This window comes from Colletotrichum costaricense, assembly GCF_030867565.1.
Source record: "Colletotrichum costaricense strain IMI 309622 chromosome Unknown Scaffold_15.1, whole genome shotgun sequence".
NCBI lineage: Eukaryota > Fungi > Ascomycota > Sordariomycetes > Glomerellales > Glomerellaceae > Colletotrichum > Colletotrichum costaricense.
In genome coordinates, this window is record NW_026848244.1 from 501,306 (window position 1) to 525,539 (window position 24,234).

The following is a 24,234-nucleotide window of genomic DNA, read 5'->3' on the forward strand; positions in this document are numbered from 1 at the left end:
CTAGAGAATACTCTTCAAGAAGTAGAAAGTGAAAAATGGTAGGAAAAGAGCTAGGGTTCATAGAGCGGCAAACGATTATGTCACCCACTTGCCTGCTTCGAGGAGTGGAACTGCGATAGTAGAATGATTGTCTAGGGACTGGATGTTGGAAGACGATGCCTGCGAAGAGCTGTGGATCTGTTTGGTGGAGATGTGCTTTCTTGGCTGTTGGAACGACGCAGTATGGATGCCTGTCGCATGACCCGGCTTCTGTCTTTTAGAATCGACTCTCTCAGCCCGGCTAAGTGACTCAGCCAAAGGATGGACCACTATAATCGATCGAAGCAAACACTGAGCTTCGACATTCGTAGCGTGGACCTTCCTGTAGGCGACACTCACACCATCATGTGACTGAGCACATGCCGTTATCATAAGCTCAAGCACTCTCAATACGTCTGGTAGATATAGCTTGGTAGAAATTTCTAGGCATGAAATTTCTATTCATCAAACTCATACTGAGTAGTTCAGTAGCCTCATGGACCTCGTGGCTCTTAGCCAGTTGAGGGCGAGAACAGTCAGAGTCCTGATTGCTAAACATTGTCCCCCAACGCTCGCCTGCACCGCTCGTATTTCAATGTTAGCGAGATTCACAATACGGAGATTATGGATCTGAGATCTGCTCGGCATCCCTCTTTGAAGAAACTCTGCCGATGCAGTATCGTTCCAACCGGAGTTGGATTCCCATTACCAACAGTGACAATCTGGCAAACAAGAACCCTGCCGGCTGCAATGTTCTCTACTAGGGCCCCAGGACTAGGTTGCATCATCGATGGAAAGGCCTTGAAACTCGGCTATTACGTGTCAAATGGACGATTTTCTGTTGGAAGCTCGTGAGGCAGCAAGAGACATACAAGAGTAAACCAACGGAGATAGTGGAGACCGTGCCGTCCAGGGGGCTTTCGGGATGAGCAGAAAAGTTCCACAGTGCACAAGGACGACACAACGGCGGCTTCTCTCTGATGAAGACGTGGGGCTACGGCAGGGTTCATGTTTGCTCTTCGAGACTCCAACAACGGGTTCAAGAATAGGATAACCAGGGTAAATGTTGAGGCTGGGTGAAATACCGCCTCCATAGATGCTGGTCAAATGGCCAGGCAGGTGGGCGAATTCGATCACACAGATGAGAGACTGGACGGAGTGATCGTTTAGCGACACGAAGGGATAGGTCATTAGTTGACATGGGCACTTGGATGATCTTCATCAGATTCTACAGACAAGCTAAGATACAGGTGTTGAGGTCGCTATCAAGGCGCGCAAGTGCTCACTCGTGAGCGGCGCGTAATGTTCCAACGCAATCATCCTTCCTTGTCACAAAGATACCCTCCCGGACTTCGCCCTCAATCCCACCAAGAGCACCCGTAGTGTAGAACCCAAGTAGACGCTTGTGGCGGTCAGACAACTTAGCCTCGACATCCTTGCGCAGTGACAGGAAGTTGTTTTCCTGCTGGCGAATGAAGGACCGCATGAAGAAGATCAGAATGACCGGACGCTCGCCAGACTCCTCACGGTTGGGGCCAGTAGCATGCCACAGCCGACTGTCAAACACCAAGGCAGTGCCAGAAGGCCCTTCGGCGGCGACAGTGCCATCGACAGTGAACAGGTCATCAGGGGCAATTTGACCAAGGTGAGACGCAGGGAACACGCGGGTGCCGCCGTTCTTCTCCGTAATGTCCTCGAGATACCACATGATGTTGAGGCCGAAAGCGAGCTCACGCACAGGCGGTTGAATGGCAACTTGATCTGTGTGAAGTTGCATGGGAACGTTTCCGGGGCGGGCAATGTTGGCGCTGTAACTATGGATAAGAGCATGCTCGCCGAGGAACCAGGGAACAATCTCATCGATGAGAGGGTGGTTCAGAAGATCGAGGAACTCCTCTCCCTTGTTGATCAGAGTCCAGATGCGCTGGTTGGGGGCGTTTGGGCCACCGTCCGCGGCGGAAACGCCAGCCTTGCGCTCGCCAGCAGCTTGTTCCTGGGTTCCCTTCCTCAAGATAGAAACTTGCTCAGGAGTCAGAGCGTTCTTGACGAGACCGTAGCCAAACTCTTTGATATCCCGCTTGAATTGGTCGATATCCTCTGTTGGCCGAGGAAGACGGGCAAAGGCTCCAGGAACGACCTTCTTGGGCGGTACGGGAGGGTTGGGAGTGAGGAGGTCGGCGAACTTGATGGCCACGGGGACATTGCCCTGCGGCATTGAAGCCTCGTGGAAGAAGGCGTCCTTAAACAGGCCATATCGAGGCTCGAGCTTGCCCTCGTAGAACTGAGAGATGTACTCAGGCTTGATTGTGACTTTTGTATCTGGCTTATCGGAGCAAGAGTCGAGGAATCTCGCCTCAGATGAACGAGCATCCACAAAGATTGGGGCACGATCTCCGAATGTCAAGGAGACGAGTGCGTTCAGTTGGGCGAGCAGCGGAAGCTTTTCCTTGATGATCTCATGAGCACGGCTGACGTCGGCCTCAACCTTTTCGCTGAGCTTGCTGTAAGACTGGTTGCTGAAGTCCAACCCAGGGGTGAAGGTCTTTTCAGGTGCGATACCAGCCATCGTGAGGAGGTGAGGAGGGAGGAGGGAGATTGAAGATTGCTTCAAGGGATGTAGCCAAGTAAATCTAGAAGAGAACTGGGAGCGTTGCGGTTTGAAAAGATACGAAAGCAGTACTTCCCCTTCATTATGTACGCCAGCTTACGGCGAGCTGCCGGCACCTAGGACTGTCAACAAGATGATCAAAGGGGTTTCCCAAGTCGGCGCCTGTGCCGCCAGGTGGATAATTCTCATTGAACAGCATCTTCGGGGAAGAGCTGCAACGAAACCCTGCAGTGAGACGATCCGTAAGCTCCAGTACCTGGTGGAGTCGTTCGAGTGAGGGGTCCTTGACTATTCCCTGTCTCTTGTTGGTTGTCGCAAACTGAACCTGACCCTAGTCTGAAGGGTTCTGCATGCAACATCAAGGCTGTGGAACCATCGAAAGGGACATCCTCATGGATATTATGTCCTTGGTCAAAGGAGGTGTTTTCTGCCATTTAGCCGCTTGAGCGGTTGATGAGATCCGAAGTACCGCGGGAGATTATGGAAGCATTTTTCTTCATGGGGATGGATGGCGAGGCTTGATTGGCAAGTTATGCTAATGCAAGATCGCGGTATTGGCTTGTTTCTCAATGTACAAATTTGTACCGTTTATGACAGGATGATGAGGCGCCGGAGAAGAGCATCGAAAGGGGTGCAACACACACGGAGTAGCCAAATGAATGCCGTGACCTGAACGTGATTGGCATTGATCACAGATCTCCTCCACCTCCTCGAGCTAGTGAAAATCATTTCTATACTGTCTTTCATAACCATCACAACCCATTACCGTCCCGCGTAGTGCTTCTCGGCGTAACGCAGAGGCACATACAAGACAGCGCTCAAGAAGAACGCAATCTCGAAGCCAATGTCTCCTGTCGAGACCGCGATGGGACCCGTAAACCAGACCTGGGCAATACAAGGAACGACGAGACCAAAGCTCAACACAGCTGCGCCGATAGCAGCAATACCCAGGGGCAGCTTGGAGGGCACGTCCCACACCGCAACCTCATAGAGCTTGGAGTCACCGCGCCTAAAGACAAAGTGCTCGGTGACCACGATTCCGACGAAGGACGCAGACCAGTAGCCGATGAGGGCAATGAAGTTCTCGAGACTCAAAAAGAAGTCGTGTGCTGCCTTGACCGCGATCGGAATGATAATGGCGGTCACGATAACGGAGAAAATGTACCGCGGCAGGCGGAACGACGGGATGAGGGTCTGGAAGTTCAGCGTAATTGCGTACATGGTGCCGGAAATGTTTGCCAACAGCGTGAATGCAAGGACGACAAGAATGAATTTGCCGAATCCGCCGGCTGGGGAGAGCATGGCTCCGAGAACGCCGCCGACCAAGGTGCTATCGAAGCCGATTTGCCACTCGGGGATGTTGCTCATAGCACCACCGATAGCCGCGCCGAGAGTCATAAGCAGTATCGTGGGCACAACCAACCCCAAGTAGCTGTAGGCAAAGATGCGGTGTCTGATGAAAAGTCAGTCTTGAGATCATCTCTGTGAGCACATTTACTTACGAGACCGTCCGGCCAGTAGGGTCAAAGTATGTTGTCAGATCAGATGCGATGCAGGCCCATGGGATCATGTACGAAGCGATGACACCACCGAAGCTAAGGACTCCCGCAGCCGTTGCCGGCTCAAAGGGGGCTTGCTTTTGCAACTGCTGTCCGCCACATCCAACCGCGATGATAATGGCTACGAGAGCTGGCATCCATGCGTACCCCTCATAGAAGTGCAGCACGTTGAAGCCACAGAAAGAGATCAGCAGAGCCGCGATGCCGATCAAGACGATGCCAACGGAAGTCGAAAGGTCGCCTTCGGACACTGCTGAAAGGCACTGCCCACCAACGACACAAATGATGACGCAGAAGCCGGTGAGAGTAGCAAGGTTGAGCACGACAGGGATGTATACGAAGTAGTATCTAGGAATGCGTCAGTTGAGACGCTTGAGTTGGCCACGGGCAACTCAAGATCATGAGGTAGATCCGCCCTTTCGACCGGGGGAATATCAACTTACCCAAAACTAAACCGAGCTTGAATCATCTGTCGCATGCCAGTCTTCGGGCCCAACGTCGACAAGAATGCTGGTGCCAGCGTTGACAGCAAATTGAAGAAGAGAATGACGAGCGCCGAATCTCGGAGGCCAAGGCCGAAAGAGACCGGGCCCAGCATGCCGAACGTGATACTGAGTGGCAAACGTCAGCCTGTGTGCACGAGGACCATATGAAACTTGAAGAGCCAGAAAACTTACGCCAAAATGTTCGTGTTGATAGAGCACCATATCGTGAAAGCATTGAAGTACTTGGTGTTCGTCCGGACTTCTCTTGGGATAGGCTCGATGCCGCCTTCTTCGACCCGCCCAGCCATCAACACTCTCCGCACCAGACCTTTGCTGCTCCGGCCTGTAGCCGAAGCTGCTTGTGCATCTGCACCAAGATTCTCTGTCGTTGCGTGCTTTTCATCGCCGCGCCGGTCACGCTGGCTCTCCAAGTTGTCTGCCATTTTGATGTCTTTGCCGGAGGTTGCAAAGCTACAACTCAATGTCGGGCTGAGGCAAACAGAGGGTGCACCAAACAGTCATGTAAATGTTTCGACTGAGGATGACTCGATGCCGATAAGTAAAGTAAGATAATGAAAATTTGTTGCGGAAGTCCGTGCGTTGCGTACAAATTACGCCCAAATTCGCCTTAGTTGGCGAATTATTGACTAATGAAGTCTCCATAAGCCCATTGTTTTGGCCGGATTTGGCTTACTGGATTGGATGCTTCTTTGATCCTGACAAGGGATCGATTCCCGGCCCGGTCAAGCGGGACGTTGACCGGATCGGCTTTTGTGACATGTGCACGTCTGGCTGAACCAAGATGGAATCTACCTATTCGGATCAACTTCTATAATTGTTCAGCTTACTATGTGACTTATTACTGGAACTCCTGGTTGGCATGGAACAAATACATATAGGGTCAACCTGAGACAGTTGCACCGTTATTACATGTGAACTTTTGGCCCTGGTCCCTCATCGAGTCCATAAGAGCTGATACGATGTCATTCTCTCACTCCTGAGTCTGCACGCAGCTAGATTTTCAACTACACACATTTCCAGCTATCCGGGAGTTTTGGATCCATACCCTCACCCCGGTAGGTATTTCGCAACGGGTATCTGCAATGTCGCCGTTGGAAGTCCACACCCGAACCAACACTGTCATTGACAAACTTGGTTCCTGTTATGGTGTCCGGGGCGATTCCACTCTCAGCCCAGTCTACTATGGCGGCCAGGACATTGTATGTCCTATTGAATGGGAGACTATCGCTGATGACGGCCGAGTTTCCACCGCTGCTTCCTTGGCCAATCAACCAGGCACCGGGTCCTGTCGTGCAATGGTACAGGCCCGAAACACGGAAGAACCGTGTGAAGTGATCCATTCCAGTGTGGTTCAGATGCATGCCTTTTGCCAAGCGGTCATAGAAAATGGGAGTGTGAAAGCTCGTAATCTGCTGATCCTGTTGGCCGTGGTACATCAACAACTTTCCTCCCCTCCTCTTGAATGCCGACAAGTCCCGTGGGTACGTCTTGATGTTGCCGGGGTTCCGCTTTTGAGCAAAGATGCCGTCCTTTTCGAGTGTGTAAGTAGCCGGGTCCCAATTCGGGTCATTGTAAATCGCATAGCGGAACCAATTCTGGGATAGAGCAAATGGGCTTCCACTGTACAGCCCGTCTGCGGTGATGATTTCGCTGCCGGGATTCATGGCTGGCCAGAAAAGCTTGCCGTCCGTGTAGTTGGTTGGGCTGAAGATCTTTCTCACGATCTCGACTTGTGCGCCAGTGAGGCATTTGGAGTCGCCGCTGTCTGACTTGCACAGGAGAGTTCCAGGTTCGAAGTGACAGAGGGTGGGGTCCTCTATGATGCCGTCTTGAACACCATCGATAGTGTCGCACTGCTTAAGCACTTCATCATGGATTGTCGTCTTCCAGGTGGCGGGAGCAATGAAATCCTTGGAGTCAACAGAACCAGTCAGAGGGTAGAAGCTGGCTCGCCAGGAGTAGAGGTTGTTGAAGTCCACTGCCGGTGCACCTGCGACGATACCATCGAAGTCTTCGGGAAACATGTCCGCGGCTTGTACGCCTTGCCGTCCTCCAAGAGAACAACCTAAGAAGTATGACCCCGTGATTTTCTCCTTGTAGAGAGACTTGAGAAGACTCTTCCCAGCGAGAACGCCCGTGTGAATCCTGGTGGGCATGTCAGTCGATTTGTAGATTGGGAAGTCGAAGCTGGGATAACTCACGCTCTGTACGAAAAGTCAATGACAACATCATCATTGTTGAGGAACTGTGCACCGGTCGTTCCAGCATGCCCGTTATTCGTGCCAACAGCAGCAAAGCCATGAGCAGTAGCATACGCAAGGTCCTCAGTGTGAACGCCTATCGCATTTCTCATTGTTAGCACGTGCTCGATTTAAACGCCACCACTCCATGTCAGTGTCCCAGACTCAACTACTTACACCCATCGAGCCCTCCACCAGCGACCGTTACCATGCGCCCATTCCATTTCTCGGGTAGCCACACTTCAGCGACAATCTGTGATCTACTAGAAGTTGTAATATTCATGGCGACACGACAAAGATTAGTGCGGACCACCTGGCTTCCGCGACCGCATGATGGATCTTGTTCTGGAAAAGTGAGGTTGGTGCCGGTCTCCACATGACTGATCTCCTGAGCAGTCGAGTTGACCACTGTAGTCTGAGGAGTAAGAGCCAGGCAGTCACTCTGAAAAGTCGCTTCCGAAGGCGTAGCCAACGCCAGCAAAACGGCAATGACTAGAGAAACGGCCGCGAACATCTTTAACAAAGCGAATCCCGACAGGCTGGGTATCTGTCCCGGAGCCATCAATGGGCTCCCGATCTCATCTTATGTTTTCTGGTTGGGGAGACACGGCAGACAGGGAAACCAAACAGACTGTTACCCCGCATACATGTAGTGGTAAAGATCGCCCCCGGACCTCTCTAGTCCACATGTAGCTTACACGACCCCGGTGATACAAGGATCAGCCAGGGCTTTGACTGTGATGTAACAACAATAAGATTAGCGCTTGGCTAGCTTGGACACCTTACTTTGCGGGAAGGATGAATCCGAAGCTCTGTATAGAAATTCTTTTGCTCTCGAATCATCCCGATAGCAGATTCCGTTGACAACGTGCAGACTACAAAAGCAGCGTGGTCTGATGTATTTGATGTCTGCTTTAGAAGTTTTGGCCGGTATGATTGTCAAGTCAAGTTGCTATTCGACTGGTCGATAACAGCAAACACCCTAAGTCATAATTCGTCAAGGACCATTGCCGGTGATCTCTCCGCAGTCCCTGATGAGTGGAGGCCGATCCTGCCGCTCTTGCCGGCCCCGCCCCGACATCCAGGCTCGGCAACTGGTATTCGGTCATAGATATTCCGGCCTGTCAAGTGCCGAGTGGTCTTACATCAAGATGGCGCTTGAGGTAGGCAAGTGATGGAATTTGGATTCGGAAATCCTATGGCGCGTTCCTCAGTTACCAAAAGCCCCATTCGCCTCGTTCCGTACGCCCTCCAGGTTTCGGTACCTCTGTGGCCGGCCTTCTTATGGGCTTGGTCCTGATGGGCTTGGTCCTGATGGGCTTGGTCCTGATGGGAAGATTGCTGCGACCAGATGTCTAGCAGTGGATTATAAATCTACCTCATAGCACAGCTGCGACTTGTCCGTGCTGATTGGCAGCCCCAAGCAACTTTTCGACAGCTTTATCTATCTCGTAATGGTACATCCAAGTACTCTTACTCTCAGCTGCCCTTCGCACTCGCTCTTCAATCTCCTCATTGACAGGAAGATTCTCCGAAAGCAGTGTAGTATTCATCGCACCAAAATCATCAAGCACCTTGTACAAGTCGCGATAATGGGGTGACCTGATCTGATCATACAACTCTAGAGCTGCAGACAAGTCCCCACCGTTGTTCCAGTGCCAGTCAACGCTTTGCGTCAAGGCATAGACATCCTCCAAAGCAAATCCGGCTCCAGCGCCAAAGGCACCCGATAGAGGGTGAGATGCGTCTCCAATCAAGGCAATAGCCTCCTCGTGGACGACGCTTTCCAGTCGCGGCCCCGAGAAAAGTGCAAATTCCTGTGTCTCGCCCTGAGCAGCAAGTTGGATGACTTTGCGGACAGGCTCGCAAAATTCGTCGTACTCTGAGGCGATGGTGGAAAAGTCAAAAGGTCGACCCCAGCTCACGTGTTCCTGACCTTCAATCGGCCGGCGGATGCGTGCAGTGACCTCGAAGTCATCTCCGCCAAGAGGACACGTAAACACGTACTTTCCACCAGTGTTCTGCCAGAAAACGGGAGACTTTGGGATACCCTCGATCTTCTCGGCTGTAGGCTTGTGAATGATGGTCCGATAGGCAGATTGGCCATTGTACTTAATCTTGTGCTCAGGAAAAGCGTAGGATCTCACAAACTTCGTGTTATTAGTTTCTGTTGTCTCTTCAGTGGTATCGTGACGGGATTGAGCCTTACCGAACGAATGCCATCTGCTCCAACTAGTAGGTCAATTTCATCGCTGAAGCCATCTTCAAAACGGATTGCAATTCTACCAGTCGACAACTTCGTGATATCAACGAGCTTTTTAGAAGTTTTGATACGACTTTGGTCAACTTCTTTGAGCAAAGCAGCCTGCAATTTAGCTCGAACCATGCGGCAGCTTACTTGCTGCGGCGGAGTATCTTTGGGATGGTGGTGTTGTTCCAGAAGCTTTCCGGTTCTTCCGTTCCTGTGGGGGAGAGTCGGTATTAGTAAGTCTCATGATCTTCCCTATTTACAACACAAAATGTCGCCTACCTTGACTGTCCGCTGGTTCCATCAGGAGATCTGAAGAAATCCAAAGGATCAATGTTTCTGGCTGCCCCGTTCAACTCCAAGAGCCTCCAGGTATGTCTTTGTAGGCTAATACCGCCGCCAGTTTCACTGATTTGCGTCTTCTTTTCGTAAAGAGACCAGTCAACATAGTTCAACTTTCCGAACTCAATCGCGGCACCCAACCCTCCGGGCCCGCCACCAATGATGGCAACTTTCAGAGGACTTGGCCCGCTATGATTCTTGACAGCCATCGTGATAATGAATTGGTGGGAGCGTATGTTGACAAAGGAGCCGATCGGTTGTGTTGATGAATGATTTCGTTACTAGATGACTTGGCAATCTTCCATCGGAAGCTCTGAGATAGCGATATGGATTGCGCGGCATTTTATGGTCCGGAGTCAAGGTATGCATCGCCCAATGGTTGGAGTTCATCAGGTCATCTTGATGTATTGCGCCATCCAAGGAACAGATTGGCAATCCCGGCCCGCGCCGATAACGAACACCACACCCGCGCGCAAGTTACTAATTGATACAAGTGGATCACCTTCACACAAACAACAAGATGCATGAGTGAACATAGCCCTATCTGTTGTTCAAGTGAGCCAAGATTCGATTCCAAGTTGCATTCAAGAGTGTCTTGGCAAACGCTTGTTGATTTCTTGAAGCATCGCGCAATTTCATTTCTGGTACGATTACTTAGTTAAAGTTCAGGACAAGAAAAGCTCCTGGCGATCAGACAAACCGTGCAGTATGATTAACTCGAATGAATACAATTCTTCCTTAATCGACGCTTAGGTCATTAACTCATCAAGGAAGTGGTTTAGTTATTGACAACCTCGGGTGAGCCTGAAAACAGAGCCTTCATCGGCGATCTCGATAAAAAATCAATTCTTATCCTTACACAAAGTCCAAGTGCCTCATGAGATAGGTAGGGAAACACACAATCTAGTTGTCTGTGTTCTTAGTTGAGAGAAGAGACCAAGTATAACACTCTTCTAGTTGCAAATGCTCCTTCAGGCGATCTGCCGAAAATGAGGATATAGGCCCAGCTAGCCTCACAGAATGAGCATTGAAGAGACAACGAATAAAAGAGTAAGAGACTACCAGGACATTGAACACATATGTAAGCGTCAGTGGGGTATTGTATATCCTGAGTACGCCAGGTGCGTACTTAGTAACTACCAGACTCCATTCCCCTCGAATCACAATGCTTCCACGTCAGCAAAAAGCTTAGTACTGCTTGCTGGGCAATAGTTGGGATAGTCCAGCTATCCTCAAATACAAATCTTTGTTGCTTGCTATCTATTCTACGGTTGAGTTTAAGAAAATACCCCTCACTCCTCGTCTTGAGGATACACAGTCCCACCCTGTCGTCGGATTTCGTCCATCATCTCCATGACACGGATAGTCTCTGCCCAAGGCATCACGTCACTCTCCAACTTCCCGGCCAGCACATCCAACGCAGCGTTGTCGGCTTCCCAGTAATACCCTCGTCCGACTGGCTTGTATTCAAATGTCTTGATTGCGTTCCTTCCGATGATGCCCTTCACCTGGTCTCTCTCAAATGTGGAGTACAAAGTGAAAGAGTCTGGGTCAGATGGGACGGTGCCATGTACCTCAATCGTGCCTTTGGTTCCTTGAATGCGTGCCAACACATCTGGGTTTCCAGTTGCCATTGTCGTTGAAGTGACAACACCCTGTCTACCCGTAGAGGGATAGTGGAGGATGACACTGGTAGTCACCTCGACAGAACCATCGTGCGACTGTGAAGCTAGGATCTTGGGCTTCTCAGAAGAACCAGGAGTTCCTGCGTCCAAGCCTAGGATAGCCCACGTCAGAGTGTAGATCCCCAAATCCAATAGCGACCCTGCACCAAGGTGAGGTTGCTTATAACGCGAGCTGTCTGGGAGGTTCGGGATGTCTAGCCCGAGACCGAACTCAGAGTAGACGCGGAAAACTTCGCCAATGACCTTGTCTTTGTGAAGCATGCGTTGCAGATCTTGGACCAGAGGTCGGTGGCGGAGCCACATGGCTTCAGCAACGTAGACTCCCTTTGCCTTGGCACGCGCAAAGACCTCCTTTGCCTCACGAGTGTTTATCGTGAAAGCCTTCTCGCAAAGAATGGGTTTGCCTGCTTCGATGGCATCCAGGCAGTTTTGCTTGTGGAAAGCGTGCGGGGTGCCAATGTAGACGATATCCACATTGGGGTCGGCATAAACTTCCCCGTACGATCCATAAATAGCCGGTTGACTATTCGGGCAATATTGCTTCGAGAAGTCTTGCCCTTTCTGGACGGATGAACTCCCAATCGCTTGGACAATGTGCTTGACTTTTGCATCTGATCGTGAGACCAAGAGGTCTTCGACGAACCAGGAGGAGATCATCCCGGTAGCTGTACTAGTCAGTCAGTAGTGTGCTTTTCCCCGAATTCAGCATGCGGGGAATGCTTTACCAACAATGCCCCAGCGAATCGCTGTTAATTCCGACATTTTTAAAGTGTGTTTAGCTGAACTGGAAACTTGTATGGCTGTATTGGGTGGTAGTGGGTATGAGAAGAGGCGTACAGGGACAACACTCGATCGCGAGCCGCTGTATCCAAAGTTCCAAACGGAATTGCAAGCCCGAGGACATTCTTCCACCTTTTATACACACGTTCTCACTGTGAACGCTCGATGACATCGGTGTTCGGGATTCACCTGTGACGTCGCGTCAGCCATTATTGAGCGTCATATTACCAATACGGTGTAAAATCGCCGGGGTTGCCCTCATTCGCTAGAAGCAGTAATAATCTTCCGCTCTCCATATTCACAAGTATAACCTCTCGTAACATCGCCAGCAAAAGTCACAACACGATCATTACGACCACAAGCGAGCTAATCCGTCTATTCACAGCGACATCCCCAAAATTTTGTTCATGAAATTAAATTCAGATCACTCTATTGTATCTCGAAGAATTTGACAACATGACCTCGTCACCCAAGATCCTCAATGTGGGTGTTGTTGGCATCGGACGTATGGGGCAGAAGCATGCCCTCAATATTCTGAACCTAGTCCCGCGAGCCAGACTTCTATGCGCCTGCTCTCCTGCTCAAGCTGATCTCGACTGGGCCGAACAGCATCTTCAGCCGCATGGTGTCAAGACTTATCCCACATTCGAAGAGATGATGGAGACGCCAGGGCTTGAGGCTGTCATCATCTCCTCTATTACCGAGCTACATTTCTCACAGACACTGTCTGCGTTCAATAAGGGGATTCATGTTCTATGCGAGAAACCTATCTGCAAGTCTATCTCAGAGGTACCTGACGTTGTCATTGTTATCTCCTTCTCCATTTGTGCTAACGCTTTCTCACCTAGCTTGAGACCCTCTGCGAACATGTGGAAGCAAAGCCAGAGACGAAAGCCATGGTCGCGTTCGCCCGCCGTTTTGACGACAGCTACCAGGATGCGCACGACAAAGTCAAATCAGGTGCCATTGGCAAGCCGTTCGTTTTCAGGTCTCATGGCTGTGAGAAGCTTGACCAGAGTCCGTTCTTTCATCAGTACCTCAGGGACTCTGGTGGCATCTACTTTGACTGCGCCATTCACGAAATTGACCTGTCACTGATGTTCTTGGGCGAGGATTCCGTCCCCAAATCTGTCTCTGCCATTGGAACAACCTCCTTCTTCCCAGATCTTGAAAAGACTGGCGATGCGGACAACGCGATCGGGGTGTGCGAGTTCTGGGACGGAAAGATGGCTCACTTCTACCACTCGAGAAGCTCATCGCACGGTTATGACAGCGTCACTGAGATATTCGGTACGACAGGCAAATTGACAGTCAATGCTGTGCCGCGAAAGAATCGAGTAGAGATTTGCGATACTGATGGCTATGTCAAGATTGAACCGACGAACTCTTGGTACGATAGATTCATCTCGGCATTCGTTGTGGAAGCGAATGCGTTCGTTGATGCTATTTTGGACGACAAGCCACTGCCAATCCCACTCAGATCGGCTCTTACGTCACTGAGGATCGCCTCAGGCCTACAGGAAAGCTTGAGGACTGGTCAGAAGCTCTTCTTTGACCGACAAGGTCAGTTGACGGGCCCGAATGCAAGTGCCCAGCTGTAGAGCGACACCAATCACTAAATCAACGCCTAAATCCATCCGGTAACTGGCAACTGATGACAATAAAACTTCTGAAAGCCCTCAAACGAGATCTTTTCGCCAAATTCATGTGCCCACATCACAATACTACTTTCTTAAATCATACGGCAGGTTGTGATAGTCCCGATGCCGTAAGCCCTCATACATCCTTAATCTTAAATCCTCCCGGCACGCTGTACTGAAAGAACTGTCCGGGATCGTACTTCTCCGCAACTCTTTTCAGGAACCGAATGTTGTCTTCACCATACGTCGCCAATGGTCTCTGATCTTGACCCGCGTAGTGGAGATATAGGTAGGGGATCAGTTGGCCAGTAGCTCTAGCATAAGCCTCGATGTCTGCAGTCGCTTCTTTCAGCCTCTGTCTCAATAGCCCAACATATTTCATGTTAGGGAAAATTCCTTGGATGCTGAGAAAAATAGAGTTCTTCTTGTGGATTTCGTCAAGACCAAGAACATTGTCGCCGTAGTTTGAGAACAGGGTCGGAAACGGCCTTAGGAGGTAGACGATTCTGAAGTCGTCGCCATCCTGGACCTTGTCCTGAATATCTTCAATAACGGCGTCGAATGATGCTAGAATCTTGCGGCCCATGCCAAGTGTGTTGTGAAAAGCCAGAGTGCTCCAAACCTGGTACTCGCCACTCGGCGGCGTGATTTGGGCAGCAATGCTGGTCACTGGGAGGTTTGCCCGCACGTCGACCACGGGAGACAGAATTACAAGTCCCGCGAAAGCCGTTGAGTTGGATTGCCCCTCAATGTTAGCGACAACGAAAGACATTCTCTTCCCACCACTTAGACTCCACGCAGCAGCTGCGAACCCAGTATCTTCGGGGTGTCCGTTGGTGTTGCCGTCAATCATCTGCCGTCAATCATCTCCACAAACTTCTGCACGATGGCATTCTTCTGTGCCCAAGGGAATACCATGACCCCGCCATAGAGGTTGCGAGAGGGAAAGGTTTTGAGCACGAATTTGGCGACCAGGCCAAAATTACACGCTCCGCCCTTGAGAGCTTTGAACAAGTCAGAGTTCACGTGTTGACTAGCTCTGATAACATTGCCGCTGGCTAAAACGACCTGAAAAACATTTGGTAAGCGTCCACTACGCGTACTGCCCAAAGCAGGGGTAAAATATTTGGTTCTACCTCATACTCGGCCACATTATCTGCAGCGAAACCAACTTCGCCAGAAAACCAAGAAAAGCCTGTAATGAACCAATTAGGATCGCATACTGGTAGATTCGGAGTCTTATGACTTACCACCCCCCAGAAGAAGGCCGCTTACGTCAACTGTGTTCTCACGACCTCCCAGACTGATGAGCAGTGCCAACACGCAGTTGAGATCTTTGAGTCCCATGTTCTGAGATTCTAGCTGGAGCGAACCTAGGGTCCTTTCGGCGTGTTTGAATCCGTTAATTACGATGTGATATGTTCCCCGCATGGGAAGCTTGGTTTATGTACATCAAACCCAACGCTTCTCAGCCCGGGTTCAGGTCGGACAAGTACAGCCTGCATATGCTCGCAGCCAACATGTCAATTTTCTGCCAATAAAGGACTCTTCAGTCGATCAGGTGACCGGGCAAGGGGCTTCCAATATTACTACGCCACCGAGCAGCATATGGTTCAGGACCACCAGTGCCGCAAATTTGGGTAAGCGAGAGATATAGACAGGAATTTACTCTCTTCCGCAAAGAAAATTAAAAGCCTTCGCCTCAGTCTGCATGTAGGTTTTGAGAGAAATCCAATTTGGGTTACTTCCTCAACCCACGCAACTGCCTTGGCTGACGGATATTTTATTGACGATTTTAGACGACTTTCTGTTCAACAGCGGTACCCAAAGCCCAAAGGGGTGAATTAGGCAAGGTGTTGAAGGTCATTTGCCCGTGAAGATCATGGAATCAATCAGCAACTCGAGGTTTTCCGTCACCCTCGAGCTATTCCGGTATAGCGTTGCATGATGACCGAGAAGCGTTCTACTTCTAAGAAGGTCTCAATGTGCTTTGGGAGCCGACTAGGGGTTTACATGGGTATGCCCTATAACAAAACTTTGGGGGAGATGCTGAGAGGAATACAATCGAGATGAACGACCGCCAACCGGGCTGTCGGGCAGCAGACAATAGAGGTTGTAAGAGCTGGAAATCGCACCCATCAAGGACGCAACTCCGCTCATGTCCGCGAGTCATAGTAAATGGGCAGTTTAAAGCGATTGAAGATCAAAAACCGGCTCTACGGGGATACCTATCGGAAGGTGGCTCAAGCTGTTGAGGAGAGACAGAGTCATTCCCGGACATCGGTCCTCGAGTAGCACCGATCTTCGTCATCCATTTATCCTCACGCGCTGATGCGTTTAATGAAATAACATATTTTTCAACGTCAACACTAAGGGGCTACTATGATTCTAAGAAGGCGCGTATCGTTTCGTGGAGAAGACGATATACGCACATTCTTACCTGACTGAGGTGGTAAACCCCGAGGGCGCACCATTTGGATGGGTTAGCTTTCCTAATTTGACAAAACGACCGAGCGAATTAATTCTAAGTTTAGGGCTTCTGTATGACGCCCCTGCCGATATCCGCTCCTGGAGCCTGACCCCTAAGCATTAGGTGTTCGTCTAGTGTAACGACTAGGAGTCGTACAATCTACCGCCGGTGAATCGCGAGCTGACTCAGCGGCCCTCTATAACGACGAAACGCGAGCATACGTCTACTACGAAATCAAAAGGCTAGTCGGCAATCCATACGAAAACTACGGAGAGTTTTGAACGGGTCACGGAAGGACAACAGCCCCGAATACCGACTTTATCTCTAATCCAATTGCTCGCACACTACAGCTGATTGGGCCAGTAGCGAGTAAGTAGCCTTACTTCTAGCTCTACAGACGCGGCACAATTCAGACTACGTGGGGTTAGATGTAACACGATCTTATCGAGGGGCTAGGTTAAATCTATTCCCTCCTATTCTTCAGCATCGACATTCGGTCTAATTGAAATTTCGTTAATGTCCGAAACTTCATGTCTCAAGGCGCGGACTTTTCGACCGCCGTTCTGCTAAGACAGGGTGATGATTCAATCACCTCAAGATGAACTACTTTTAGCATGAACAGAGACTGCTCCTTCATCTCTGCATCAACGCACAGTTCTCTGGTTCTTTCAACTCGATTGAAGTTATATGCATAGCACCTATTGGCCGCGAAAGTTCTAACCTGGTTCATCCGACAAAAAGAGCATTTCCTAACATCATGGAACGTCTTTCTGATACAGGCATCTCGATTTTGGTTGTCGGCGCCGGAATTGCTGGTCTGGCTTTCGCCATCGAGTCTCATCGCCAAGGACATAGCGTCAAGGTTCTGGAGAAGCGCATAGACCCGGGAGACTATGGTAAGCATTACCTATTCGCTCACTTTCCAGAGACAATATTCTGACCAGAAACCTACTTTGATTCGCAGGTGAAATCTTCTTCATCCAGTCTCCCGGACTGCACACGCCCTCGAAATGGCCCGGGTTCATGGAGAGGCTAAACAAGAGCGCCATCTCGGCCGAGTTCCAATTCTTCAAATTCAGTGGCGAGAAGTTGTTCGGAACCAGGCTCGGAAACCCCCATCTCCCCACGATCTCCGTCAGCCGACGCGAGTTTTATCTCCTCCTCCTGACTTACGCCACCGAACTTGGCATCCCCATCGAAACAGGCAAAGAGGTTGAGGATTTCTTCGAGACCAAGGAGCTCGGCGGCGTGGTCCTCACCGACGGGAGCAAACTTACCGCCGACATCGTCGTGGCAGCAGACGGCGTAGGATCCAAGTCCTGGGGCATCGTGACCGGCACCAAGGAGAAGCCCATCAGCTCCGGCTTTGCCCTGTACAGAGCTAGCTACCGAGCCGAAGAGGCGCTCAAAGTACCTGCTATTGCAGAGTTCTTCAAGGATAAGCGGGAGTGGACGTCCCTCCACATTGGTCCCGGCGCACACTTCTTCACCGGCTTATCGCCGACCGAGTTCTGCTGGGGCCTGACGCACAGAGACGAAGACGCTGCCGTGGAAGACTGGAACCGTATCGCCGACTCGACTGGCGCGTTCAAGTACGTCGAGGGATGGGCGCCCATCGTGCACGAGGTCATCAAGTCGACACCCAATAACCAGGCTACCGACTGGAAGCTGCGTTTCCGTGATCCCCAGCCGAAGTGGGTGTCGGACGGAGGGCGAGTGGTGCAATGCGGCGACTCGGCGCACTCGTTCCTGCCTTCTTCTGGGTTCGGCGCTACTACTGCTCTGGAAGATGCCTTTTCTCTTGCTGCTTGTCTCAAGATGGGCGGCAAGGTGTCTGCTGCTTTGGCAACCAAGGTGCATAACAAACTCCGGTAAGCTGTCTTCTTCCTCACGCCATACATCAATAACCTTGGTATATGTGGTCATTTTACTGATTATGAGACGGCTGTATCTAGTTTCGAGAGAACCGCTTGCGCCCAGAAGATTGGTTTCAAGTCCAGAGAGGTCTTCCATCACACCAACTGGGATGAAGCTGCGAAGAACCCCCGCAGCATCGCGAAGTTTACAGGATCGTGGCTGTTGAAGCATGATCCCGAACAATATGCGTACGACAACTACGAAGCTTGCGCAGCGCATCTACTCCATGGGAAGGAGTTCAAGAATACCAACACAGTGCCCGGGTTTCCCTTCAAGCTATGGACGGTTCAGGAGTTGCTGCACAAGTCTGACATGGGGGAGTCGATTGACGATGATGAGGGAGACTGGTACTCTTGAATCGGGGTTAGAACTGTAGCATCGAGGCGCTCCATTGTTGTAGATGAATCGTAACTCTAGTAGATTCAGTAAGTGGCCGTTCGGATCACTATCTGTCCTGATTATACATGCTAGCTTTAGTATCTCTGATGCTGCATGTTGCACCTAGTCGTCATTCAGTCTCCGCCCAGAGGGAACTCTGTTGTGAGTCCTGGGTAGTGTATCTTTTCAATGACCTAGGATGACTTTATATTGAGTTCCGCTGTTTAATATAGTATTCCCGGTCTTTAAGGTCCCAGTAAGTACCGGAGGACAACATTCAATCGCTATATATCAGATAGTTGGTGGTCTGGTCATGATGATCCTAAGACCGCAGTACCTAGAAAGGCAGCTCCGTATTCGGTGTAAGAAAATGCGCATTCCCTATTCGGGCTCACTCTACTCCGTGCATCCAAATCGAAAAATACGTCCCAAAAAAGTCACAGAAAATAGGTACCCTGCATCATGTACCAAATCCTCAAAGACCAGGCGATCAACACCGAGCACACCACCACAAAACCCTTTCTTCACCGCCAGAATGTGTCACCACTTGGCTCGGAAGCTTCGCCTTTCCCACGCCGCAATGACTCCCCACGGGAACGGAACGAAGGACACAAGTCAAAAACCAGTCTTTAGTCTCTGGTTGGTGGACAGGCGAATGACCCCACTCCCCTACCAAGCCCGTAGGAACAGAGATGGTGGCACGGAGTACGTAGGTGGGGTAATTGGCAGGGAGGCGAAATGGCCTCAGTCTCCGAAAGTGCAACTTTTTCAACTTTGTGACGGGTTTCGCGAGATTCCGCTCATCATAGACAAGTTCATATTTCATAGAAGCATAGAAAGCGAAGCAAGAGACAAAGAGCAAGGATCTGGTCATAAACAAGCGTAAACACATGATTAACCCCGCCATCGGCCATTACCCCGCCGGCAGACACTTGACCGAAATACACCGACATCGGCGCCTTCGGTGACAAGGTGTGCAAATGTCACTCGGTGACTCGTTCCCACACCAAAACACCCCAGCGACCCGTCCCGCCGTCTCCAAGAACCCCCCCAGCCAACAGGGATGACCCGTGAACTGCTTCTTACCCCCCCGAAAGCCCGTGCCGACTGGGCGGGACTGCCTGGCGTTGCCTGTTCTAGTCCCCGCAAGCGCGACCGTAATCCGTAGGGTCTTCCTGTCATTCTTCTTCCGCAAGGGATCCGTTGGTCTTGGCGATGTTGTACATCTGCTTGAGAAGCTGTAAAGGAGTCGTGACTGCAATCGCGCCCTCTCGGTCCAGGCAGAAATGACCCCGCGGTGCGAAGATTTGCGCAACGTCCCACCCCGCTGTGAGAAGGAAAAGAAGAGTCCTTGCGGTGACACCCCAATTTCCAGAGTTCCGTACTGGCAATGCGCATATTCGCATTGCGCGGCAAGCATCATGCAACCAAAAGATGTCCACCTCAGATTTGGGGAATCCATTGTAAATGCAGAGCCCACTAGCGATCTATCAGTCCCTTCCGCGTGTAAGTGGGTGGGTGTCTTGACTCAGGCCATCGCAACCTCCCGCCACAGACACCCATCCACCTCTTCTCATCATCCATGCATGTCTCCAACAACAATGTTTCGAGGTGAACGAACAGGAAAACGCCACGGATAAGGGTAGCTTGCAGATGTCTCGTCTCGTAATCTCTCTCCGAAAAGGGTGGGATGGGAGGAAAGCAAAACACGGCAGTGTCGCCTACTCGATGTTGCCGAGTCCTCCAAGATCCGAGGAGGGACCAGGGCAGGAGTGAGACATGCAGGCGCATGCGATCACAAGGCCGCGACGGCGATTGTCCATCACGAGAAAATGTACCGCAAAGATACTGCATCACCAAAAGAAGATCATAGCCGGTAAGAAAGGAGCAGAGATATGAATCATAACTGTGTTTTACTGATTCAATGACTATCTAATGGTTGTCCCCATGTCCTCTGTTGTGGTGGTATCTTCCCATCGCTCTCCCGGCGATCCCTCCCCCCGTGGTATATGTACATGCATGTAAATCAAGAAACGCTGGCTATCTATACAATTCCAAGAAAACGATCAAGCGCAGAGCTCGCATATCGATAATGGATAAACAAACAACATGAAGCAGGAAATCCATTCATCCTAGCAGTCGTTTACTCCCATCGCCAGAGACCATCGTCGTAGAGAACGCGGTGCCTCCGTGTACCCGGCCCCACGGTAGCCCGGCGGTGGGGTGTCATCCGCTCCATGAGTCGGCGGCGCTGGGCTTCTTCCTCATCCTCAGCTCTTGCCGTGAGATGGTCGACAACTTCCATACGGCGAAGAGCATCTGCCAACAAGTCCTCTTGGTATCTGGAACCGTAGCCAGTAGAGGTGCGGTTCAAAGGAGCGGGAGGAACGGGTACGGCGGTGCGGCTGGCAATTTTGGCGTTTTGCTCAGCGATGCGTAGTTGCTTCTTAACTTGGCGATCCTCCTCCTGGCGTTTGCGCTCTTCACGCTCCTTGTGATCTCGGTGACGGCGGCGGCGCTCCTCCTCGTCGGCGCTGTGGTAGCTGTGGCGCGATTCAGAAGAGTGGTGGCGGCGGTGCTTGTTGTCGATAACCTCAATCTCGACCTTGGACCGCGGGCGCTCATCGACGATGACAGGGCGAAGAGAGTCGCGGCGGACGTGGCTGTAGCGGAACTGAGGGTTCTCGCCGCCTGCAATGGGTGAAGGCGGCGCGGTGTAAGGTGAAGCGAATTGCTTTGGTGGTGTGCGCGGGGTGGGTGGAGAGTCGACAATCACGATGCGCTCGTTACGTGACCGGTGCTTGCGGTTGAGGTCCAATATCCTTTGGCCGTTCACGTATACTCCGGATTGGCGGTGCTTTCTCTCGCTCGAAGAAGATTCGCGACGAGCGCGGCCTCCTTCATTGCCCGAGGAAGTTCCGCGTGGTGAGCTCATGGGAGGAGAGGGCGGCATTTGCTGAGGAAATGGGTATGCTGGTCCGACAGGAGCATACATGGGCACTGGTGAGGGGTAGCCGACTTGACGCGGCGGGTGGTTGTAGATGACAGGGTTGGCGCAAAGGCGGCCGTTGCGGGAAGCAGAGCAAAAGGTGGGTTGCTGTTCCTCAGCCCTCCGGCCGTCGGGGTAGACGTAGGTGTAAACGTCGGTGGTGCACATTGTGTCTTGTGTAAACGTATGAGGGCGCAGCGTGCGCGGGGTTGGTGGTGAGGGTTGAACTACCTGCGTAACGAATGGAACTCGTCTCGCGGGTGTGGTCGATTGGGTAGAGGAAAGAGTCCTCGAGAGTGTTGGTGGGCGTTGATATTCTCGATTGGAGTTGGCTGGACGACGAGACCTGTACTTATAGACAATGGTGTTGTCGATATAGTGAGCTTCGGGGTGGTGATAGGAAGACAACGTGTCGGTGTTGTTGGGGTGAAGTTGAAGTGGTATGTTGGAGCTTGTAGTGAATCGAAATTGTGTTGTGTCTGACTGTTGGTGGTGTGAGTTGGTGATCTTTCAGGAGAAGATGCAAGCGAGGATGAGAGACTATATACCAGCTTAGGAAGGATTCAAGAAGTCAGGTGTTGAAGATTCTCAAAAAGGTTCTGCCTAAGTATAGAGAATGGATCGACTAGGTATGATAGATTGGGGTAGCGCCTGTTGTCTAAGTGCGGGAAGCGTTTGGCAAAGTGTAAATAGTCCAAGTGGAGATGTTGAGCAGCGTGGGAACAAGTTGTCTCGAAGAGATTCCGCGTCTGAATTATATCGTCTGAGACGAAGAAGCGCGTTCTAATGGTGGTGGCATGGCAGACCAGGGGCAGCAAGTCGCTAGTACCCAGCGTCAGCCGCAAAAGACGGCGGAGGACCCAAGTATCGTGAGCCAAAGGTGCTGCAGGCCGTGGCATTGTGGAGATTTGAGGCCTTGTGAGGGTGGATTGCGCCTGGCCCATGCCCCCTCCCCTGTCAGACTGCTGCCTTCACACGCATCGCTAGAGGCCGATGAGTCTTTGCTCTTGGCCGCTAGGCCTCTTTCGTGCTCGGTGCTCGCAGGGGTGTTTCTCTTTCTTGGGAGGGGAGGGTCGTTGGAGTCCTCGGCCTAGGATGGTTCCCCTCGCTGAACGTTTCCGAAAGAGCTCAAGTTTCCCTTCTGTCTCTTGCCCGCATTCCTCCGCTGGGAAAATACCTCTGGAAATATCGCACAGCCTCTTTTGGGGGAGGCCTACTGGTACTAGAGGCGGTGCACGGGAGGTGACTTTTGGGACGTTGCCAGGGTGGGCCACCATAAGCCGTCAAAATGAGGGCGCTGGAGGGAGCCAAGGAAGTTCGACAGTCGTGACAGGCTTGAGGGCGCACAAGTGGCGCTTTCTTGTGTTCTTCTGATGTGTCTGAGAGTAGTCCTCAATTCCCAGCTATGCGGCCTTGCGCATGAGGGTGTGGTTGAGTGCTGTGGATGCGGCTCGTGTAAATTGCGCCGCGATGTTGATTCCATGTAGTGGTATCTGGCTCACCGTAGGATGGAGAGGGAACCGACTGGCTGGTGGTCAGCGTCTCTATTTTTTTTTCATCTGGGTAGAGGTTGTGGATGGTCACCGTGGAGGTCTGGCGATGTCGCAGCCTCGTGTAGAAGATGACGAATCCGGACTTTTGAGTGGGAAAGCCGCGAAACAATAATCTGGGCGATATGATGCTATTTTGGCTCCCAACTCGGTACCATCCCTCATGCCACCACTTAAGTGCCAAAGTGTTTTCCCCCGGTTCTTCATCTATTCGACGCGGGGAGAGGCACCTTGCGCGCGCCGTTGGGGAAAGCCAGGGTGACATGGACAGCGGCAATCGAAACATTTCGACTGCAGATTTGGCCCGTGTTGGCCAGGCCCGACCTGAAGATGTTGATTATCGAGAAATCAACATCGTTTCCGAATAAGCGACAGCCGCCGTGGTGCTCGAGTCGCAACGATCTTCTTTGTTCACTCTGTTCAGAATCGGTGATGCATTAGCCAATCATCCCAATTAAACTTGGCGAATGACACCTGAGTCACTTCGGCCTCGCAAGGTTTTCATGCAAGCTCTTTGTTCGTCTTCTTGCGCGACGCTACAATGCGATTTCTCTGAGTGGCCGGTAGGACCAGGTCCACTTAGTTGACTTGCAGATGGGCTGGTGTGCATGAGGCCACAATTGAAGCAGTCGATCATCGGACTCTGGAATCTGGCCAAGTGGCTGCGGGCCAATTCGATAAACTCCACCTCGCGGGAACTATCAACGATAGCTTTCGTTGTCGCCGTCGAAGGATCGTAGGCTGCAAGGGGAGCCACTGAGGGCTTGACAAGGTTGGTGACGATGCTCGTCCCGTGGCGCGCACCGGTCCAGTACCAGGAAAGCGTCATGTTCGTCCCGCCAGTTCAGTCGGAATCTTGGCTGCGGAAAGAAGCATGCTGGCATGGTTTGGCAGTGTTAGTATGCGAGTGAGACGGCTGTGCTGGTCACTAACGGCACCAGATTTGTTCAAGGTGCACACAGCCACCACAGCCTGCTTCTCAGTCGGACCAACCGATGCAGCCAGGCCTTGTTTCGTGAAGGTGGATAGCAAAAGAAGCTTGACATTTCATCACTTCAAACAATGACGAGGGGAGCGGGGTGCGTTTCTCTGCAAGGTCTGCAAGTGCTCCGAGAGGCTCAATCGATTCCATCGCATCGAATCGTGTCGCAGTGCAGCGCATTACATCGTGGCAGCAGCAATTGGAGTTGGAGTTGACATTGAGGGGGAGAGGAATTGGATGGAAGCTGCTGGGAGGTGAAAGCTCCGACCACCTGTTTTTTCCCCGGGCCGTCGCACAAACTCTTGGAGACAACGATACGTAC

The 24,234-nt window shown here is 51.4% G+C and overlaps 9 protein-coding genes across 9 annotated transcripts; 2 read left to right on the plus strand and 7 right to left on the minus strand.

The window, feature by feature from the left end:
• Window positions 1-1,300: 1,300 nt before the first annotated feature.
• CCOS01_12510 (uncharacterized protein) lies at window positions 1,301-2,584 on the minus strand (the record flags this gene model as incomplete). Its single annotated transcript, XM_060460658.1, has 1 exon — window positions 1,301-2,584. The coding sequence occupies one exon, from the start codon at window positions 2,582-2,584 to the stop codon at window positions 1,301-1,303; it is 1,284 nt and encodes a 427-aa protein (XP_060308706.1).
• Window positions 2,585-3,388: 804 nt separating this feature from the next.
• Window positions 3,389-5,113, minus strand: CCOS01_12511 (NCS1 nucleoside transporter; the record flags this gene model as incomplete). Its single annotated transcript, XM_060460659.1, has 4 exons — window positions 3,389-4,079; window positions 4,129-4,533; window positions 4,629-4,796; window positions 4,863-5,113. The coding sequence occupies 4 exons, from the start codon at window positions 5,111-5,113 to the stop codon at window positions 3,389-3,391; spliced, it is 1,515 nt and encodes a 504-aa protein (XP_060308707.1).
• Window positions 5,114-5,695: 582 nt separating this feature from the next.
• CCOS01_12512 (feruloyl esterase B) lies at window positions 5,696-7,493 on the minus strand (the record flags this gene model as incomplete). The annotated part of the gene is made up of 3 exons (XM_060460660.1): window positions 5,696-6,836; window positions 6,893-7,028; window positions 7,109-7,493. The coding sequence occupies 3 exons, from the start codon at window positions 7,491-7,493 to the stop codon at window positions 5,696-5,698; spliced, it is 1,662 nt and encodes a 553-aa protein (XP_060308708.1).
• Window positions 7,494-8,310: 817 nt separating this feature from the next.
• On the minus strand, window positions 8,311-9,730 carry CCOS01_12513 (uncharacterized protein; the record flags this gene model as incomplete). The annotated part of the gene is made up of 3 exons (XM_060460661.1): window positions 8,311-9,081; window positions 9,330-9,393; window positions 9,462-9,730. The coding sequence occupies 3 exons, from the start codon at window positions 9,728-9,730 to the stop codon at window positions 8,311-8,313; spliced, it is 1,104 nt and encodes a 367-aa protein (XP_060308709.1).
• A 1,083-nt stretch (window positions 9,731-10,813) lies between these two features.
• CCOS01_12514 (dimeric dihydrodiol dehydrogenase) lies at window positions 10,814-11,968 on the minus strand (the record flags this gene model as incomplete). The annotated part of the gene is made up of 2 exons (XM_060460662.1): window positions 10,814-11,871; window positions 11,932-11,968. The coding sequence occupies 2 exons, from the start codon at window positions 11,966-11,968 to the stop codon at window positions 10,814-10,816; spliced, it is 1,095 nt and encodes a 364-aa protein (XP_060308710.1).
• Window positions 11,969-12,442: 474 nt separating this feature from the next.
• CCOS01_12515 (oxidoreductase) lies at window positions 12,443-13,587 on the plus strand (the record flags this gene model as incomplete). Its single annotated transcript, XM_060460663.1, has 2 exons — window positions 12,443-12,775; window positions 12,835-13,587. The coding sequence occupies 2 exons, from the start codon at window positions 12,443-12,445 to the stop codon at window positions 13,585-13,587; spliced, it is 1,086 nt and encodes a 361-aa protein (XP_060308711.1).
• Window positions 13,588-13,762: 175 nt separating this feature from the next.
• CCOS01_12516 (FAD binding domain-containing protein) lies at window positions 13,763-14,973 on the minus strand (the record flags this gene model as incomplete). Its single annotated transcript, XM_060460664.1, has 3 exons — window positions 13,763-14,479; window positions 14,542-14,694; window positions 14,902-14,973. The coding sequence occupies 3 exons, from the start codon at window positions 14,971-14,973 to the stop codon at window positions 13,763-13,765; spliced, it is 942 nt and encodes a 313-aa protein (XP_060308712.1).
• A 1,880-nt stretch (window positions 14,974-16,853) lies between these two features.
• On the plus strand, window positions 16,854-18,370 carry CCOS01_12517 (uncharacterized protein; the record flags this gene model as incomplete). Its single annotated transcript, XM_060460665.1, has 3 exons — window positions 16,854-16,992; window positions 17,061-17,967; window positions 18,052-18,370. 3 exons carry the CDS (start codon window positions 16,854-16,856, stop codon window positions 18,368-18,370), a joined length of 1,365 nt encoding a protein of 454 aa, XP_060308713.1.
• A 2,164-nt stretch (window positions 18,371-20,534) lies between these two features.
• CCOS01_12518 (uncharacterized protein) lies at window positions 20,535-22,279 on the minus strand (the record flags this gene model as incomplete). Its single annotated transcript, XM_060460666.1, has 2 exons — window positions 20,535-21,863; window positions 22,187-22,279. The coding sequence occupies 2 exons, from the start codon at window positions 22,277-22,279 to the stop codon at window positions 20,535-20,537; spliced, it is 1,422 nt and encodes a 473-aa protein (XP_060308714.1).
• Window positions 22,280-24,234: the final 1,955 nt, after the last annotated feature.